The 18,818-nt window shown below is 53.3% G+C and overlaps 1 protein-coding gene across 1 annotated transcript in view; it reads left to right on the forward strand.

Moving 5' to 3' along the window:
• The window catches only part of LOC138369009 (nephrocystin-3-like), a 30,772-nt gene extending 12,644 nt beyond the window's left edge, over positions 1–18,128 (forward strand). Inside the window, exons 2-4 of the mRNA XM_069331844.1 lie at positions 10,354–10,605; positions 10,858–11,004; positions 18,064–18,128. Of these exons, the coding sequence (XP_069187945.1) occupies positions 10,354–10,605; positions 10,858–11,004; positions 18,064–18,128 (464 nt within the window). The remainder of the gene's footprint in view (positions 1–10,353; positions 10,606–10,857; positions 11,005–18,063) is intronic.
• The last annotated feature ends 690 nt before the right edge of the window (positions 18,129–18,818 follow it).

Raw genomic sequence — 18,818 nt, forward strand, 5'->3', positions numbered from 1 at the left:
AGCCACCGCCACCCACCACCGCCATTCACCACCCGCCGCCACCACCCACCACCCGCCGCCACCCGCCACCCACCAACAGCCGCCACCCACCACCAGCCGCCACCCGCCACCACCCACCACCAGCCGCCACCCGCCGCCACCCACCACCAGCCGCCACCCGCCACCACCCGCCACCACCCGCCACCAGCCGCCACCCGCCACCAGCCACCGCCACCCACCACCGCCACTCACCACCCGCCGCCACCACCCACCACCAGCCGCCACCCGCCACCCGCCACCGCCACCCACCACCGCCACCCGCCGCCACCACCCACCACCACCACCCACCACCACCACCCACCACCACCACCCACCACCACCAGCCGCCGCCGCCACCACCACCCACCACCACCGCCGCCACCACCCATCACCGCCGCCGCCACCACCACCCACCACCACCGCCGTCGCTACCACCCATCACCGCCGCCGCCACCACCACCTGCCACCAGCCGCCACCACCGCCCGCTATCAGCCGTCACCGCCCGTTGCCACAGTCGCCACCGCAAGCCGCCACCGCCAGCCGCCACCAGCCCCCCCCACCGCCGATCGTCACCACCCACCACCAGCCGCCACCCGCCACCACCCACCACCAGCCGCCACCCGCCACCACCCACCACCAGCCGCCACCCGCCACCACCCACCACCAGCCGCCACCCGCCACCACCCACCACCAGCCGCCACCGCCACTCACCACCCGCCGCCACCACCCACCACCCGCCACCCACCACCAGCCGCCACCCGCCACCAGCCGCCACCCGCCACCAGCCGCCACCCGCCGCCAGCCACCGCCACCCACCACCGCCACTCACCACCCGCCGCCACCAGCCGCCGCCACCCACCACCAGCCGCCACCCGCCACCACCCACCACCACCCACCACCAGCCGCCACCCCCCACCAGCCACCGCCACCCACCACCGCCATTCACCACCCGCCGCCACCACCCACCACCCGCCGCCACCCGCCACCCACCACCAGCCGCCACCCACCACCAGCCGCCACCACCCACCACCAGCCGCCACCCGCCGCCACCCACCACCAGCCGCCACCCGCCACCACCCGCCACCACCCGCCACCAGCCGCCACCCGCCACCAGCCACCGCCACCCACCACCGCCACTCACCACCCGCCGCCACCACCCACCACCAGCCGCCACCCGCCACCCACCACCGCCACCCGCCGCCACCACCCACCACCACCACCCACCACCACCACCCACCACCACCACCCACCACCACCAGCCGCCGCCGCCACCACCACCCACCACCACCGCCGCCACCACCCATCACCGCCGCCGCCACCACCACCCACCACCACCGCCGTCGCTACCACCCATCACCGCCGCCGCCACCACCACCTGCCACCAGCCGCCACCACCGCCCGCTATCAGCCGTCACCGCCCGTTGCCACAGTCGCCACCGCAAGCCGCCACCGCCAGCCGCCACCAGCCCCCCCCACCGCCGATCGTCACCACCCACCACAGCCGCCGCCGCCCGCCACCGCCCGCCACCGCCCGCCACCGCCCGCCACCGCCCGCCACCACCCACCACAGCCGCCACCACCCACCACCACCAGCCGCCGCCGCCACCCACCACCCGCCGCCACCACCCACCACCACCACCAGCCGCCGCCGCCGCCACCACCACCCACCACCACCGCCGCCACCACCCACCACCACCAGCCGCCGCCACCACCACCCACCACCACCGCCGCCACCACCACCCACCACCACCGCCGCCACCACCCACCACCGCCAGCCGCCACTACTCATCACAGACGCCGCCACCCGCCACCGCCCGCCACCACCGCCAGACACAGCCGCCAGTGTCCGCCACCGCCGCCACTGTCCGCCACCGCCGTCACTGTCCACCACCGCCGCCACTGTCCGCCACTGTCCGCCACCGCCACCACTGTCTGCCACCGCCACCACTGTCCGCCCGCCGCCACCACTGTCCGCCCGCCGCCACCACTGTCCGCCCGCCGCCACCACTGTCCGCCCGCCGCCACCACTGTCCGCCCGCCGCCACCACTGTCCGCCCGCCGCCACCACTGTCCGCCCGCCGCCTCCACTGTCCGCCCGCCGCCTCCACTGTCCGCCCGCCGCCTCCACTGTCCGGCCGCCGCCGCCACTGTCCGCCCGCCGCCGCCACTGTCCGCCCGCCGCCGCCACTGTCCGCCCGCCGCCGCCACTGTCCGCCCGCCGCCACTGTCCACCACCGCCGCCAAAGCCGCCACGGTCCGCCCGCCGCCACTATCCGCCACAGCCGCCACTGTCCGCCCGCCGCCACTGTCCGCCCGCCGCCACTATCCGCCACCGCCGCCACTGTCCTCCCGCCGCCACTGTCCGCCCGCCGCCACTGTCCGCCAGCCGCCGCCCTGTCCGCCCGCCGCCACTATCCGCCACCGCCGCCACTGTCCGCCCGCCGCCACTGTCCGCCCGCCGCCACTATCCGCCACCGCCGCCACTGTCCGCCCGACGCCACTGTCCGCCACCGCCGCCACTTTCCGCCCGCCGCCACTGTCCGCCCGCTGCCACTATCCGCCACCGCCACCACTGTCCGCCACCGCCACCACTGTCTGCCACCGCCACCACTGTCTGCCACCGCCACCACTGTCTGCCACCGCCACCACTGTCCGCCCGCCGCCACCACTGTCCGCCCGCCGCCACCACTGTCCGCCCGCCGCCACCACTGTCCGCCCGCCGCCTCCACTGTCCGCCCGCCGCCTCCACTGTCCGCCCGCCGCCGCCACTGTCCGCCCGCCGCCGCCACTGTCCGCCCGCCGCCGCCACTGTCCGCCCGCCGCCGCCACTGTCCGCCCGCCGCCGCCGCCACTGTCCGCCCGCCGCCGCCACTGTCCGCCCGCCGCCACTGTCCACCACCGCCGCCAAAGCCGCCACGGTCCGCCCGCCGCCACTATCCGCCACAGCCGCCACTGTCCGCCCGCCGCCACTGTCCGCCCGCCGCCACTATCCGCCGCCACTGTCCTCCCGCCGCCACTGTCCGCCCGCCGCCACTGTCCGCCCGCCGCCGCCCTGTCCGCCCGCCGCCACTATCCGCCACCGCCGCCACTGTCCGCCCGCCGCCACTGTCCGCCCGCCGCCACTATCCGCCACCGCCGCCACTGTCCGCCCGACGCCACTGTCCGCCACCGCCGCCACTTTCCGCCCGCCGCCACTGTCCGCCCGCTGCCACTATCCGCCACCGCCACCACTGTCCGCCACCGCCACCACTGTCTGCCACCGCCACCACTGTCTGCCACCGCCACCACTGTCTGCCACCGCCACCACTGTCCGCCCGCCGCCACCACTGTCCGCCCGCCGCCACCACTGTCCGCCCGCCGCCACCACTGTCCGCCCGCCGCCACCACTGTCCGCCCGCCGCCACCACTGTCCGCCCGCCGCCACCACTGTCCGCCCGCCGCCACCACTGTCCGCCCGCCGCCACCACTGTCCGCCCGCCGCCTCCACTGTCCGCCCGCCGCCACCACTGTCCGCCCGCCGCCACCACTGTCCGCCCGCCGCCGCCACTGTCCGCCCGCCGCCGCCACTGTCCGCCCGCCGCCGCCACTGTCTGCCCGCCGCCACTATCCACCACCGCCGCCTCAACTGTCCACCACCGCCGCCAAAGCCGCCACGGTCCGCCCGCCGCCACTATCCGCCACAGCCGCCACTATCCCCCACCGCCGCCACTGTCCGCCCGCCGCCACTATCCGCCACCGCCGCCACTGTCCGCCCGCCGCCACTATCCGCCACTGACCGCCCGCCGCCGCCACTGTCCGCCCGCCGCCACTGTCCGCCCGCCGCCACTATCCGCCACCGCCGCCACTGTCCGCCACAGCCGCCACTCTCCGCCGTACAGCCTCCCCTCTCTCCGTTAGTAAATAATAAAAGAAATATAAATTATTAGATTTTTTTTACCCTTCAATTGGTTTTAATATTAAAATTGAAAATAATAATATAATATAAAATATAATAAAAATAATATAATATAAAATATAATTTAATTTCAAGAAATTTAACTTTAAACACAAAGATGTGAAAAGGGTTCAGATTATTGGCTCAAACCTTTCATAAGAGATTCATATTGGTATATGAATGGATTATGAATGACTCATGTTAGGAGTGTAAGTTGCCACAACATCTCAAATTAGTGTTAGATACATATGTCTTGGTTATAAGTTTTGGAAACCTATTTAAGTCCACACACAATATCGTATCTGATACGATAAAACAAACGTTTCCAATACTTTCAAATACTTTCCAGATATGTTGTCGCAACCTAAAATTGTTTGCTGGGGTGTTGGCCTGGTGACCAGGTCCAGTGTTGGCCTGGTGACCAGGTCCAGTGTTGGCCTGGTGACCAGGTCCAGTGTTGGCCTGGTGACCAGGTCCAGTGTTGGCCTGGTGACCAGGTCCAGTGTTGGGCTGGTGACCAGGTCCAGTGTTGGCCTGGTGACCAGGTCCAGTGTTGGCCTGGTGACCAGGTCCAGTGTTGGCCTGGTGACCAGGTCCAGTGTTGGCCGGGTGGCCAGGTCCAGTGTTGGCCTGGTGACCAGGTCCAGTGTTGGCCTGATGGCCAGGTCCAGTGTTGGCCTGGTGATCAGGTCCAGTTTTGGCCTAGTGACCAGGTCCAGTGTTGGCCTGGTGGCCAGGTCCAGTGTTGGCCTGGTGACCAGGTCCAGTGTTGGCCGTGCGGCCAGGTCCAGTGTTGGCCTGGTGATTAGGTCCAGTGTTGGCCTGGTGACCAGGTCCAGTGTTGGCCTGGTGGCCAGGTCCAGTGTTGGCCTGGTGGCCAGGTCCAGTGTTGGCCTGGTGGCCAGGTCCAGTGTTGGCCTGGTGACCAGGTCCAGTGTTGACCTGGTGTCCAGGTCCAGTGTTGGCCTGGTGACCAGGTCCAGTGTATGCCTGGTGGCTAGGTCCAGTGTTGGCCAGGTGACCAGGTCCAGTGTTGGCCTGGTGACCAGGTCCAGTGTTGGCCTGGTGGCCAGGTCCAGTGTTGGCCCTGTGGCCAGGTCCAGTGTTGGCCCTGTGGCCAGGTCCAGTGTTGGCCGGGTGGCCAGGTCCAGTGTTGACCTGGTGACCAGGTCCAGTGTTGACCTGGTGACCAGGTCCAGTGTTGGCCCTGTGGCCAGGTCCAGTGTTGGCCGGGTGGCCAGGTCCAGTGTTGACCTGGTGACCAGGTCCAGTGTTGACCTGGTGACCAGGTCTAGTGTTGGCCTGGTGACCAGGTCCAGTGTTGGCCCTGTGACCAGGTCCAGTGTTGGCCTGATGGCCAGGTCCAGTGTTGGCCTGTGGCCAGGTCCAGTGTTGGCCGGGTGGCCAGGTCCAGTGTTGACCTGGTGACCAGGTCCAGTGTTGGCCTGGTGACCAGGTCCAGTGTTGGCCTGGTGGCCAGGTCCAGTGTTGGCCTGGTGGCCAGGTCCAGTGTTGGCTCTGTGGCCAGGTCCAGTGTTGGCCGGGTGGCCAGGTCCAGTGTTGGCCTGGTGACCAGGTCCAGTGTTGGCCTGGTGACCAGGTCCAGTGTTGGCCTGGTGGCCAGGTCCAGTGTTGGCCTGGTGACCAGGTCCAGTGTTGGCCTAGTGACCAGGTCCAGTGTTGGCCTGGTGACCAGGTCCAGTGTTGGACTGGTGACCAGGTCCAGTGTTGGCCTGGTGACCAGGTCCAGTGTGGGCCCCGGTGACCAGGTCCAGTGTTGGCCTGGTGACCAGGTCCAGTGTTGGCCTAGTGACCAGGTCCAGTGTTGGCCTGGTGGCCAGGTCCAGTGTTGGCCTAGTGACCAGGTCCAGTGTTGGCCTGGTGGCCAGGTCCAGTGTTGGCCTGGTGACCAGGTCCAGTGTTGGCCTGGTGGCCAGGTCCAGTGTTGGCCGGGTGGCCAGGTCCAGTGTTGGCCGGGGTGCCAGGTCCAGTGTTGGCCTGGTGACCAGGTCCAGTGTTGGCCTGGTGACCAGGTCCAGTGTTGGCCTGGTGGCCAGGTCAAGTGTTGGCCTGGTGACCAGGTCCAGTGTTGGCCTAGTGACCAGGTCCAGTGTTGGCCTGGTGACCAGGTCCAGTGTTGGCCTGGTGACCAGGTCCAGTGTTGGCCTGGTGACCAGGTCCAGTGTTGGCCTGGTGACCAGGTCCAGTGTTGGCCTGGTGACCAGGTCCAGTGTTGGCCTGGTGACCAGGTCCAGTGTTGGCCTAGTGACCAGGTCCAGTGTTGGCCTGGTGACCAGGTCCAGTGTTGGCCTGGTGGCCAGGTTCAGTGTTGGCCTGGTGACCAGGTCCAGTGTTGGCCTGGTGACCAGGTCCAGTGTTGGCCCTGGTGACCAGGTCCAGTGTTGGCATAGTGGCCAGGTCCAGTGTTGGCCTAGTGACCAGGTCCAGTGTTGGCCTGGTGACCAGGTCCAGTGTTGGCCTGGTGACCATGTCCAGCGTTGGCCTAGTGACCAGGTCCAGTGTTGGCCTGGTGGCCAGGTCCAGTGTTGGCCCTGTGGCCAGGTCCAGTGTTGGCCCTGTGGCCAGGTCCAGTGTTGGCCGGGTGGCCAGGTCTAGTGTTGACCTGGTGACCAGGTCCAGTGTTAACCTGGTGACCAGGTCCAGTGTTGGCCTGGTGACCAGGTCCAGTGTTTGCCTGGTGACCAGGTCCAGTGTTGGACTGGTGACCAGGTCCAGTGTTGGCCTGGTGACCAGGTCCAGTGTGGGCCCCGGTGACCAGGTCCAGTGTTGGCCTGGTGACCAGGTCGTGTTGGCCTGGTGACCAGGTCCAGTGTTGGCCTAGTGACCAGGTCCAGTGTTGGCCTTGTGACCAGGTCCAGTGTTGGCCTGGTGGCCAGGTCCAGTGTTGGCCTGGTGACCAGGTCCAGTGTTGGCCTGGTGGCCAGGTCCAGTGTTGGCCGGGTGGCCAGGTCCAGTGTTTACCTGGTGACCAGGTCCAGTGTTGGCCTGGTGACCAGGTCCAGTGTTGGCCTGGTGGCCAGGTCCAGTGTTGGCCTGGTGACCAGGTCCAGTGTTGGCCTGGTGACCAGGTCCAGTGTTGGCCTGGTGACCAGGTCCAGTGTTGGCCTGGTGACCAGGTCCAGTGTTGGCCTGGTGACCAGGTCCAGTGTTGGCCTGGTGACCAGGTCCAGTGTTGGCCTGGTGACCAGGTCCAGTGTTGGCCTGGTGATCAGGTCCAGTGTTGGCCTGGTGACCAGGTCCAGTGTTGGCCTGGTGACCAGGTCCAGTGTTGGCCTGGTGACCAGGTCCAGTGTTGGCCTGGTGACCAGGTCCAGTGTTGGCCTGGTGACCAGGTCCAGTGTTGGCCTGGTGACCAGGTCCAGTGTTTCCCTGGTGACCAGGTCCAGTGTTGGCCTGGTGACCAGGTCCAGTGTTGGCCTGGTGACCAGGTCCAGTGTTGGCCTGGTGACCAGGTCCAGTGTTGGCCTGGTGACCAGGTCCAGTGTTGGCCTGGTGACCAGGTCCAGTGTTGGCCTGGTGACCAGTTCCAGTGTTGGCCTGGTGGCCAGGTCCAGTGTTGGCCTGGTGACCAGGTCCAGTGTTGGCCTGGTGGCCAGGTCCAGTGTTGGCCTGGTGACCAAGTCCAGTGTTGGCCTGGTGGCCAGGTCCAGTGTTGGCCTGGTGACCAGGTCCAGTGTTGGCCTGGTGACCAGGTCCAGTGTTGGCCTGGTGGCCAGGTCCAGTGTTGGCCTGGTGACCAGGTCCAGTGTTGGCCTGGTGACCAGGTCCAGTGTTGGCCTGGTGACCAGGTCCAGTGTTGGCCTGGTGACCAGGTCCAGTGTTGGCCTGGTGACCAGGTCCAGTGTTGGCCTGGTGACCAGGTCCAGTGTTTGCCTGGTGACCAGGTCCAGTGTTGGCCTGGTGACCAGGTCCAGTGTTGGCCTGGTGACCAGGTCCAGTGTTGGCCTGGTGACCAGGTCCAGTGTTGGCCTGGTGACCAGGTCCAGTGTTGGCCTGGTGACCAGGTCCAGTGTTTCCCTGGTGGCCAGTTCCAGTGTTGGCCTGGTGGCCAGGTCCAGTGTTGGCCTGGTGACCAGGTCCAGTGTTGGCCTGGTGGCCAGGTCCAGTGTTGGCCTGGTGACCAGGTCCAGTGTTGGCCTGGTGACCAGGTCCAGTGTTGGCATGGTGGCCAGGTCCAGTGTTGGCCTGGTGACCAAGTCCAGTGTTGGCCTGGTGGCCAGGTCCAGTGTTGGCCTGGTGACCAGGTCCAGTGTTGGCCTGGTGACCAGGTCCAGTGTTGGCCTGGTGACCAGGTCCAGTGTTGGCCTGGTGACCAGGTCCAGTGTTGGCCATGTGACCAGGTCCAGTGTTTCCCTGGTGACCAGGTCCAGTGTTGGCCTGGTGACCAGGTCCAGTGTTGGCCTGGTGACCAGGTCCAGTGTTGGCCTGGTGACCAGGTCCAGTGTTGGCCTGGTGACCAGGTCCAGTGTTGGCCTGGTGACCAGGTCCAGTGTTGGCCTGGTGACCAGGTCCAGTGTTGGCCTGGTGACCAGTTCCAGTGTTGGCCTGGTGGCCAGGTCCAGTGTTGGCCTGGTGACCAGGTCCAGTGTTGGCCTGGTGGCCAGGTCCAGTGTTGGCCTGGTGACCAAGTCCAGTGTTGGCCTGGTGGCCAGGTCCAGTGTTGGCCTGGTGACCAGGTCCAGTGTTGGCCTGGTGACCAGGTCCAGTGTTGGCCTGGTGGCCAGGTCCAGTGTTGGCCTGGTGACCAGGTCCAGTGTTGGCCTGGTGATCAGGTCCAGTGTTGGCCTGGTGACCAGGTCCAGTGTTGGCCTGGTGACCAGGTCCAGTGTTGGCCTGGTGACCAGGTCCAGTGTTGGCCTGGTGACCAGGTCCAGTGTTTGCCTGGTGACCAGGTCCAGTGTTGGCCTGGTGACCAGGTCCAGTGTTGGCCTGGTGACCAGGTCCAGTGTTGGCCTGGTGACCAGGTCCAGTGTTGGCCTGGTGACCAGGTCCAGTGTTGGCCTGGTGGCCAGTTCCAGTGTTGGCCTGGTGGCCAGGTCCAGTGTTGGCCTGGTGACCAGGTCCAGTGTTGGCCTGGTGGCCAGGTCCAGTGTTGGCCTGGTGACCAGGTCCAGTGTTGGCCCTGTGACCAGGTCCAGTGTTGGCCTGGTGGCCAGGTCCAGTGTTGGCCTGTGGCCAGGTCCAGTGTTGGCCGGGTGGCCAGGTCCAGTGTTGACCTGGTGATTAGGTCCAGTGTTGGCCTGGTGACCAGGTCCAGTGTTGGCCTGGTGGCCAGGTCCAGTGTTGGCCTGGTGACCAAGTCCAGTGTTGGCCTGGTGGCCAGGTCCAGTGTTGGCCTGGTGACCAGGTCCAGTGTTGGCCTGGTGACCAGGTCCAGTGTTGGCCTGGTGGCCAGGTCCAGTGTTGGCCTGGTGACCAGGTCCAGTGTTGGCCTGGTGACCAGGTCCAGTGTTGGCCTGGTGACCAGGTCCAGTGTTGGCCTGGTGACCAGGTCCAGTGTTGGCCTGGTGACCAGGTCCAGTGTTGGCCTGGTGACCAGGTCCAGTGTTTGCCTGGTGACCAGGTCCAGTGTTGGCCTGGTGACCAGGTCCAGTGTTGGCCTGGTGACCAGGTCCAGTGTTGGCCTGGTGACCAGGTCCAGTGTTGGCCTGGTGACCAGGTCCAGTGTTGGCCTGGTGACCAGGTCCAGTGTTGGCCTGGTGGCCAGTTCCAGTGTTGGCCTGGTGGCCAGGTCCAGTGTTGGCCTGGTGACCAGGTCGAGTGTTGGCCTGGTGGCCAGGTCCAGTGTTGGCCTGGTGACCAGGTCCAGTGTTGGCCTGGTGACCAGGTCCAGTGTTGGCATGGTGGCCAGGTCCAGTGTTGGCCTGGTGACCAAGTCCAGTGTTGGCCTGGTGGCCAGGTCCAGTGTTGGCCTGGTGACCAGGTCCAGTGTTGGCCTGGTGACCAGGTCCAGTGTTGGCCTGGTGACCAGGTCCAGTGAATTAATAACTTAGTGAGTTTGTTATCATGTTATTCTGGTGTTTATATGTAATGTTCTAGGTGAACAAAATGGTTCTTTGAACAAAGAACTTAATAGTTTCTTTCGCAAGTCCTCACGGCACTTACCGAAACACCGTTTTTGGTTATATTTTATATGTAGTGTCACGAGATATCATTGAGGCGGTGTTTCGTCTTCCTGGAGACTGCAAAAAAAACTTTATTTTATCTCCATTCATAAATAAAGTTTTTAATTCTTGGAATTAACTTGGTCATATTTATCTGCACCTGATGAAGTTTATTTATGTCAAGTCTCTTGGTCTTTATGTCAAGTCTCTAGGTCTTTATGTCAAGTCTCTGGGTCTTTATGTCAAGAGTCTTGGTCTTTATGTCAAGTCTCTAGGTCTTTATGTCAAGTCTCTTGGTCTTTATGTCAAGTCTCTAGGTCTTTATGTCAGGTCTCTAGGTCTATATGTCAAGTCTCTAGGTCTTCATGTCAAGTCTCTGGGTCTTTATGTCAAGTCTCTTGGTCTTTATGTCAAGTCTCTAGGTCTTCATGTCAAGTCTCTGGGTCTTTATGTCAAGTCACTAGGTCTTTATTTCAAGTCTCTAGGTCTTCATGTCAAGTCTCTGGGTCTTTATGTCAAGTCTCTTGGTCTTTATGTCAAGTCTCTTGGTCTTTATGTCAAGTCTCTTGGTCTTTATGTCAAGTCTCTAGGTCTTTATGTCAAGTCTCTAGGTCTTTATGTCAAGTCTCTAGGTCTTCATGTCAAGTCTCTGGGTCTTTATGTCAAGTCTCTTGCTCTTTATGTCAAGTCTCTAGGTCTTTATGTCAAGTCTCTAGGTCTTCATGTCAAGTCTCTGGGTCTTTATGTCAAGTCTCTTGGTCTTTATGTCAAGTCTCTAGGTCTTTATGTCAAGTCTCTTGGTCTTTATGTCAAGTCTCTAGGTCTTTATGTCAAGTCTCTAGGTCTTCATGTCAAGTCTCTTGGTCTTTATGTCAAGTCACTAGGTCTTTATGTCAAGTCTCTGGGTCTTTATGTCAAGTCTCTAGGTCTTTATGTCAAGTCTCTAGGTCTTTATGTCAAGTCTCTTGGTCTTTATGTCAAGTCTCTAGGTCTTTATGTCAAGTCTCTAGGTCTTTATGTCAAGTCTCTAGGTCTTTATGTCAAGTCTCTAGACCTTCATGTCAAGTCTCTAGTACTAAGACCAACACTGAGCTGCAGAGTCTAAATGAGGCCTAACATGTCTAAGATAAAGCTTGAAGAATATTGTATTATGTTGGAATAAATCACTTGGTAGCAATGCAGGGATTCGAACCCTGCACCTGGGTACTCTAATCCTCTTATTGCTGCAATTAACTTTCTCATTGCAGGCCGTCCTCATCAGTAAAGGTCAAATGATCGTTCATCCAGCCCTCAAACCTCTTGTTCATGAAGGAAAAGATTTACTCTCGACTCACAGCTGATGACATTCGAACATTTCTCGATCAGTGCTTTGTTGACGACCTCTGTTCGAATCCCAACACTCCACATGCTTCACAAGCGAACTTAAAATGCACAAAATTGTCAACAGAATCTAAACATGTAATCTAACCTACGCCTAACTTGCACATTGATCTTTAATGAATAATAATATTCATTTATACATAAAAACAAACTTATCAGTAATTCACAATATATTAAAACAGATGAATAAGTCTTTGGGGTCGGCCGCCGCAACGAGCCTTGTCTCAGAACAGGTTGGATTTCCATGTGTATATGTAGGATTGATAATGGGCTTAAGGTCAAACAACCTCTGAAGAGTTGTTAAGATCACCAAAATAGCTAACTAACCAAGAAGCAAGTAGTACTGGTCGTTTAGATGTAAAGTGCCTTGTATAGTGACTTGTGAGCCTCTTGTTGATCACTAAACATGGACTAAACAATGTTCTCAGTGTACTCACCTAGTTGTGCTTGCGGGGGTTGGGCTTTGGCTCTTTGGTTCCGCCTCTCAACTGTCAACCGATGTACAGGCTCCTGAGTCTATGCACAGTACATGTACACTGTGATGCAGGGGGCGTGCTTCACTGTGTAGATAACACTGCTGTTTGGATATCATATTACAAACTCTTCTACAAATATGTCCCAGTGTCCTATTTAACATATTCCGCACATTTATGAAGCGAGATTAGGGCGTAAGATCCCAATAAATCATGACTTCGATATCTTTTTCTCACATTCACATTTCTAAATTTCACTATTGTCTACGAGATATCTATTTTCATTATCTAAACTCAGGAGCTTCCATTTCTCTCCATTAAATTCAATCTACTAAACTTTCGTCAATTGCAATAGTTTATCTTGATCGTCTTTTACCGATAAGGTGACTTTTCCAAATGTTGGTTTATATCTGAAGATAAACCTTGAAGGATCTGAAGTTAAACACTAAAGGATCTGAAGTTAAACCTTGTCGGAAAATCCGACACCATTTAATATATCATACAGACAGATAATAATTGCTGCTGTATTACCAACAAGTTACCCATAGAAAACGTAACTTGTAGTGGAATTACCGTCTAAAGAAAACGGGATATCATCACCACATACCATTATAAATTCACCAGCTATTCTGCTGGGAATTATTCTTAAATACATTAGTCTTTGGACTTTACCATCATAAAACATCTCATATAAATTAACTTAATTATCAATATTAAAGTAGAGTAAATGTGACCCTTCTATCACTTATTGACATCTGGACAATGTAAGCTAGGCATCAGAGTGAGGAAGGAGGGGCAGCCATTGTTTATACTGAGACCAGAGGCACGGGAGCAAATTCGGCTCCTGTTAATTTTACTTGGACGTAGTGTTATGGAAACTAAAGGTGTACCATTATCACACGCTGTCAACAAATTCAAGTTAAGTGTTCTTTCCGAAACCCATGTATCTTTCATTTATGGCCATTAATGTCATTATATAGGGTGACCCGGTTAGAGCACGTGGTAGCCTCAAACTGAAGGTAATTAAGCCAGGTCTTCATTGTTCCATGTACAGTATTTTCTCTGATATACCTGTCATATATAGGATTCTGGCTTTACAGCTAGCACCCTTTTGACAGGTCAAGACGAGGAAGCAAGACTTTGTGCACCAGTTACTGGGTGATGGAAGCTACCTCAAAGAGGATAATTTGGTGTCTACATCCTAGTTATACCTGTTTGGACTAAGGCCTGCTGTACTATAAGATAAGGAACCTCTTCAATGTTTAATAATGTGTGTAGTTAATACTGTAGTTTGATTGGCTGCATATTTATAAATTCATTTAATATAAACCCCCCCCTAATGTGTAGAGGATCGATTTGTGAGATTATGAGATTATTGCAGAAATACAGTCCACTTATTATACAAATTGCTATCGAAGTATATAAATTAATGTAAATATAAATTCTATATATATTCATATAAATTAAATAAATATAAATCTCACAGGTCGGTTCCCACATTATTTGGTCCTTCGAACCGGATTATTCGGTCCTTTGAACCCACATTTGGTCATCTTAGTACCGGATGAACCAGTTAACCAGTGGATTCTTTAAATAACTAGTGCAGTGTGATTTAAACAAAGCCAGTCAAAGACGGCAGCGTAGCCTCGAGGGAGCTCACGAGCCCCGCTCAGCCAGTTAAGCCTTAGTCAGCGGTTTCATGTACACCCACAGATTTGGTGGCGTGTTATTCTGTGAAATGACAGCGCTAATATAGAAGCCAGCCAAATTAGTGACTGTGTCGCGAGATTGTTCACGGATTTCGTGGTGTTAAATTTCGCGAGAGATTATCTACGAATTTTGTGGACTTTATTTCGCGAGGTCACTAATAATATTTAATACTTCTAGATAGTATAAGAAGTTTCATAGAGGCTAATTAAGAGGCTATTATCAATAATTGTGTATATTATTTCTCCAAAATAGAGAATTATTTAATATATATTGCACTAGTGATCACAGTATAATATTTACTAATTGCCAACCCACAACAGGGTAGGATATTTACCATTGACTAGTTGAACTATTATCGTTCATCCTAGTCCCATTATTACCATAGTCAGTTGTACTATATTCAACAACCTAACACCATTAATGAATGGTCCAGACCCTATTTTGGGTGTAATTTTTATCAACTCGAGTTGAGTTGTGTATATATAATAATTTACTTATGATCACTACACCTTTGAGTGATTAATTAGTGTATCTACCATCCTAGGGTGATATAGAAGAGCTAACCTAAAGGTACTTCCAGTGACACTGGTTTATCACTCAAATCATTAGTGTGTATGATTGTGTATATATATAATGTGTTTTAATTTTAAGTGCTAACCTCTAGTGGAGGTAGGATTATTGCCTAGTGAGTTCAGAATTTAACCCTAGGCTACCATTAGTACTTGCTCACAATTTATGAGCCAGTGGTGCCCAATTAACAAGTCACCATGACTAATCCACAGAAAGCAAAGCGTGCTTTAATAGCAAGCAAACGCCAACTAACAAGGGATCTCAACCAATATGAACAGTTGTTATATGAGCCTGTAATTAATTATCATCGGTTGAAAATACCACTGTTACAGATTCAAACCCAATTGCATATATTGAAAGCAAATAGAAAATCTTACCAAAATCAAGTCCACGACGACGTAGTAGTTGAAGATGTGGAACCATTCCTGTCTGACCTTGCACAATATGAAGAAGAAACTCAAGGCAGGTTGGAACATTTACACAGGATAATTGAATCAGAACAATTAGCAAGTACATCAAATAAAGTAGATAATGTTATGGATGATCTGGATCTTTTTGAGAATAAATGTCAAGCCAGATTAGATCCTTTAATCAACAAGGATAAAGCTTCACCTAATATTATACCACCAGAAATTAAGCAGTTCTCAGACAATTTATCCACAGTCTCTGTGGATTCTGAAAACCCAATACCTGAGGCTACTAAGTTAACATGCCTCCAAGCTAGAGGTGAAGCTGAACCAGTAGTAGAAAATGTAAATGAAAATAGCGACAGCACTAATTTCCCAGTCCAGCCTCCTAGGAATAATACTGGCAATGAGAAAACTGTCATACATCTAGTACTACAATTGCTGGATTTACCTCAACCTGATCAGACTGCTGACTCATTACAATCCTTCAGCATGGAGTTTGAGTCACTACTAAGAATATTCAGTCTTAAGGTTGATATAACTACTAGTGAATGGATGACCAAAGTAGTCCTTCAACGAAAATTGTCCAGCGATATACTAGATGAATTATATGCACATCAACATAACACCATCCTGACAGTACAGGACATCACTGAAGGTTTACATTCCATCATAAACAAAGGACGAGCAAATGAGGAAGTTAAAGCCTCATGCAAGCCTTCAGAAATAGAAAATAAGAGTCAATTAAAGGGTAAAACAACTACCCCAAATAAACATCAGTCAATTACTCTAACATCAAGTTGCAGAAAATCTGACAATGCAGCAGCAACCTCCAAGCCTACTGTTACTAGTTCACCCAAACTGGTAACTTCCAAACGTGCAGTAGGCTGGGGAACATGTATGTTCTGCAAAAAGAAACATTCAACATACCGTTGTGCTAATTATCCAACCAGAGACACTCATATGGAGCGACTCCAGGAATTAGGTAGATGTGCAAGGTGTCTTAAGTCACACAACATAGACTATTGTGATACCCAATTCAACACCTGTAACAGGTGTAGAAGAGGTAGGCACCATGCAGCACTGTGTAAATATACGAAATTAACGTATTCAAGACCCAAGGTGGAAGATAGCATTCCCACCACAGTACAGTACTGCAAGGTGCAACAAACAAAGAGTGTCCAATCGGCAAAGTCTAAAGGTAATACGACTTTGCCTACTGCCCAAATTACCATCCTGAATAAGAGGGCCAAGGTCCATACCCGTGGGTTGTTTGACCAAGGATCCCAAAGAACATATGTCACTAAAAGGCTGGCAGATGAACTACAATTAAAGCCTGTAGCCCAGATGTCATTCAATATCTCAGGGTTTGTAACAGATGCAGGACCTCAAGTCTACCAGGTGGTACAACCATCAGTACGTTTAGGCAGGTACGTCTGTCGAGTACAAGCCATTGTGGTGGACAAAATACCAGTAGACCTACAGGTTCAAGGTCTGAGAACAACAGCCAAATTCCTGAGAAATAGAGGAATAAAATTGGCAGATAATATTAAGTCTGATCACCTCACCGACTTCGGTCTCCTTGTTGGGACAGACTATTGTCATCGATTCATCGGTAGCCCTACAAAATATCAGGGCATAACCATGTTAAACTCTGCAGGAGGTAAATTACTCTCAGGCCCAGTATCAAGCCTGAGGAGACCTATGACTGCAGATAAACAATACCAATAGAAATCTAAATTTGTCAGCTGATTATATTTCTCCAGTAGCATTATACTAAGGAGATTACAGCTGACTATAGTAACAGAGGTTGATGTTAGTATCATCATTTAAAGCTGAAGATGAGTTCATGAGGCCTCAGTGGCAAATCAGTGAACAGTAGCCTAAAACAGCTACAAGTCACTGCGACCAATGTCACTGAACCCACTGCAGTCTCAGAACCATACTTTACTTTAATGATGAGCTATTCAATCTTCTGAATCAATTAACTAAATTAAAACCCCAATAAATCTGATGACTGATTTGATACATTTATTATTTAATCAAGATGTATTCCATGGGCCTCAGTGTTTATATATCAGTGACCAGCTACCTGAACGAACTTCAAGTTATATCTAATGTCACTGATCTCACTGCAGTCCCTGAATCATACTTGACTGTAGTACTTGATCACATTCAGTCTTCTGGGTTAAATAATAAGTAATTAGGCTTGAATATTAGCCTTTCAAGAGTTGACAGGGAAATGAAATCGCATTAGACTTCTAACCCCTGCAACTCTAGTACGGGACATCCGTCCTGTACGAACAGACGCACAAATGTGTGATTACTAACTACTAACATCAAATTAATTTATTAATTCGCAGGAGGAGTATCGGTGTTCGTCTGTTCTAAATAGGACTTCGACCCGTGAGCAGCCCCTGGGGAATTATGTCGGAAAATCCGACACCATTTAATATATTCACCAGACAGATAATAATTGCTGCTGTATTACCAACAAGTTACCCATAGAAAACGAAACTTGTAGTAGAATTACCGTCTAAAGAAAACGGGATATCATCACCACATACCATTATAAATTCACCAGCTATTCTGCTGGGAATTATTCTTAAATACATTAGTCTTTGGACTTTACCATCATAAAACATCTCATATAAATTAACTTAATTATCAATATTAAAGTAGAGTAAATGTGACCCTCCTATCACTTATTGACATCTGGACAATGTAAGCTAGGCGTCAGAGTGAGGAAGGAGGGGCAGCCATTGTTTATACTGAGACCAGAGGCACGGGAGCAAATTCGGCTCCTGTTAATTTTACTTGGACGTAGTGTTATGGAAACTAAAGGTGTACCATTATCACATGCTGTCAACAAATTCAAGTTAAGTGTTCTTTCCGAAACCCATGTATCTTTCATTTATGGCCATTAATGTCATTATATAGGGTGAACCGGTTAGAGCACGTGGTAGCCTCAAACTAAAGGTAATTAAGCCAGGTCTTCATTGTTCCATGTACAGTATTTTCTCTGATATACCTGTCATATATAGGATTCTGGCATTACAGCTAGCGCCCTTTTGACAGGTCAAGACGAGGAAGCAAGACTTTGTGCACCAGTTACTGGGTGATGGAAGCTACCTCAAAGAGGATAATTTGGTGTCTACATCCTAGTTATACCTGTTTGGACTAAGGCCTGCTGTACTATAAGATAAGGAACCTCTTCAATGTTTAATAATGTGTGTAGTTAATACTGTAGTTTGATTGGCTGCATATATATAAATTCATTTAATATAAACCCCCCCTAATGTGTAGAGGATCGATTTGTGAGATTATGAGATTATTGCAGAAATACAGTCCACTTATTATACAAATTGCTATCGAAGTATATAAATTAATGTAAATATAAATTCTCTATATGTTCATATAAATTAAATAAATATAAATCTCACAGGTCGGTTCCCACAAACCCTGAAGGATCTGAAGTTAAACATTGAAGGATCAGAAGTTAACCCTTGAAGAAATTTGTCTGAGCCCAGCTATTCAAAGTTCCATTTTCCACATTATCTCTTATTCTTTGCCTAGTCGGAAGGGCAACATTTTTGTACCTCTGAGGCCTGAGTTCAAGTCTCCAATGACCCCAAGTGATTGAAATTAATCTGGTTTGTTTACTTGTTATGATCCGCCTTTCTTAATTAGATATAAGAACAATAACAACACGAGTCGTATCATTAACATAACCCATTGACAGTTTATGAAGATTAACGAAATTATCATTGAACCGAACTGTACTATTGATATTAATTATGAATTATTGCCTTAGTCGATTGGCTTATTTTTAGCTAATTATATGACGTTCAAGGTGAACTGTCAGTTCTAATGGTACGAAGGTATACTGTCAGTTATACTTGATGTCCAGGTATACTGTCAGTTATACTTGATGTCCAGGTATACTGTCAGTTATAGTTGATGTCCTGGTATACTGTCAGTTATACTTGATGTCCAGGTATACTGTCAGTTATAGTTGATGTCCAGGTATACTGTCAGTTATACTTGATGTCCAGGTATACTGTCAGTTATACTTGATGTCCAGGTATACTGTCAGTTATAGTTGATGTCCAGGTATACTGTCAGTTATACTTGATGTCCAGGTATACTGTCAGTTATAGTTGATGTCCAGGTATACTGTCAGTTATACTTGATGTCCAG

This window comes from Procambarus clarkii, chromosome 3 (assembly GCF_040958095.1).
Source record: "Procambarus clarkii isolate CNS0578487 chromosome 3, FALCON_Pclarkii_2.0, whole genome shotgun sequence".
NCBI lineage: Eukaryota > Metazoa > Arthropoda > Malacostraca > Decapoda > Cambaridae > Procambarus > Procambarus clarkii.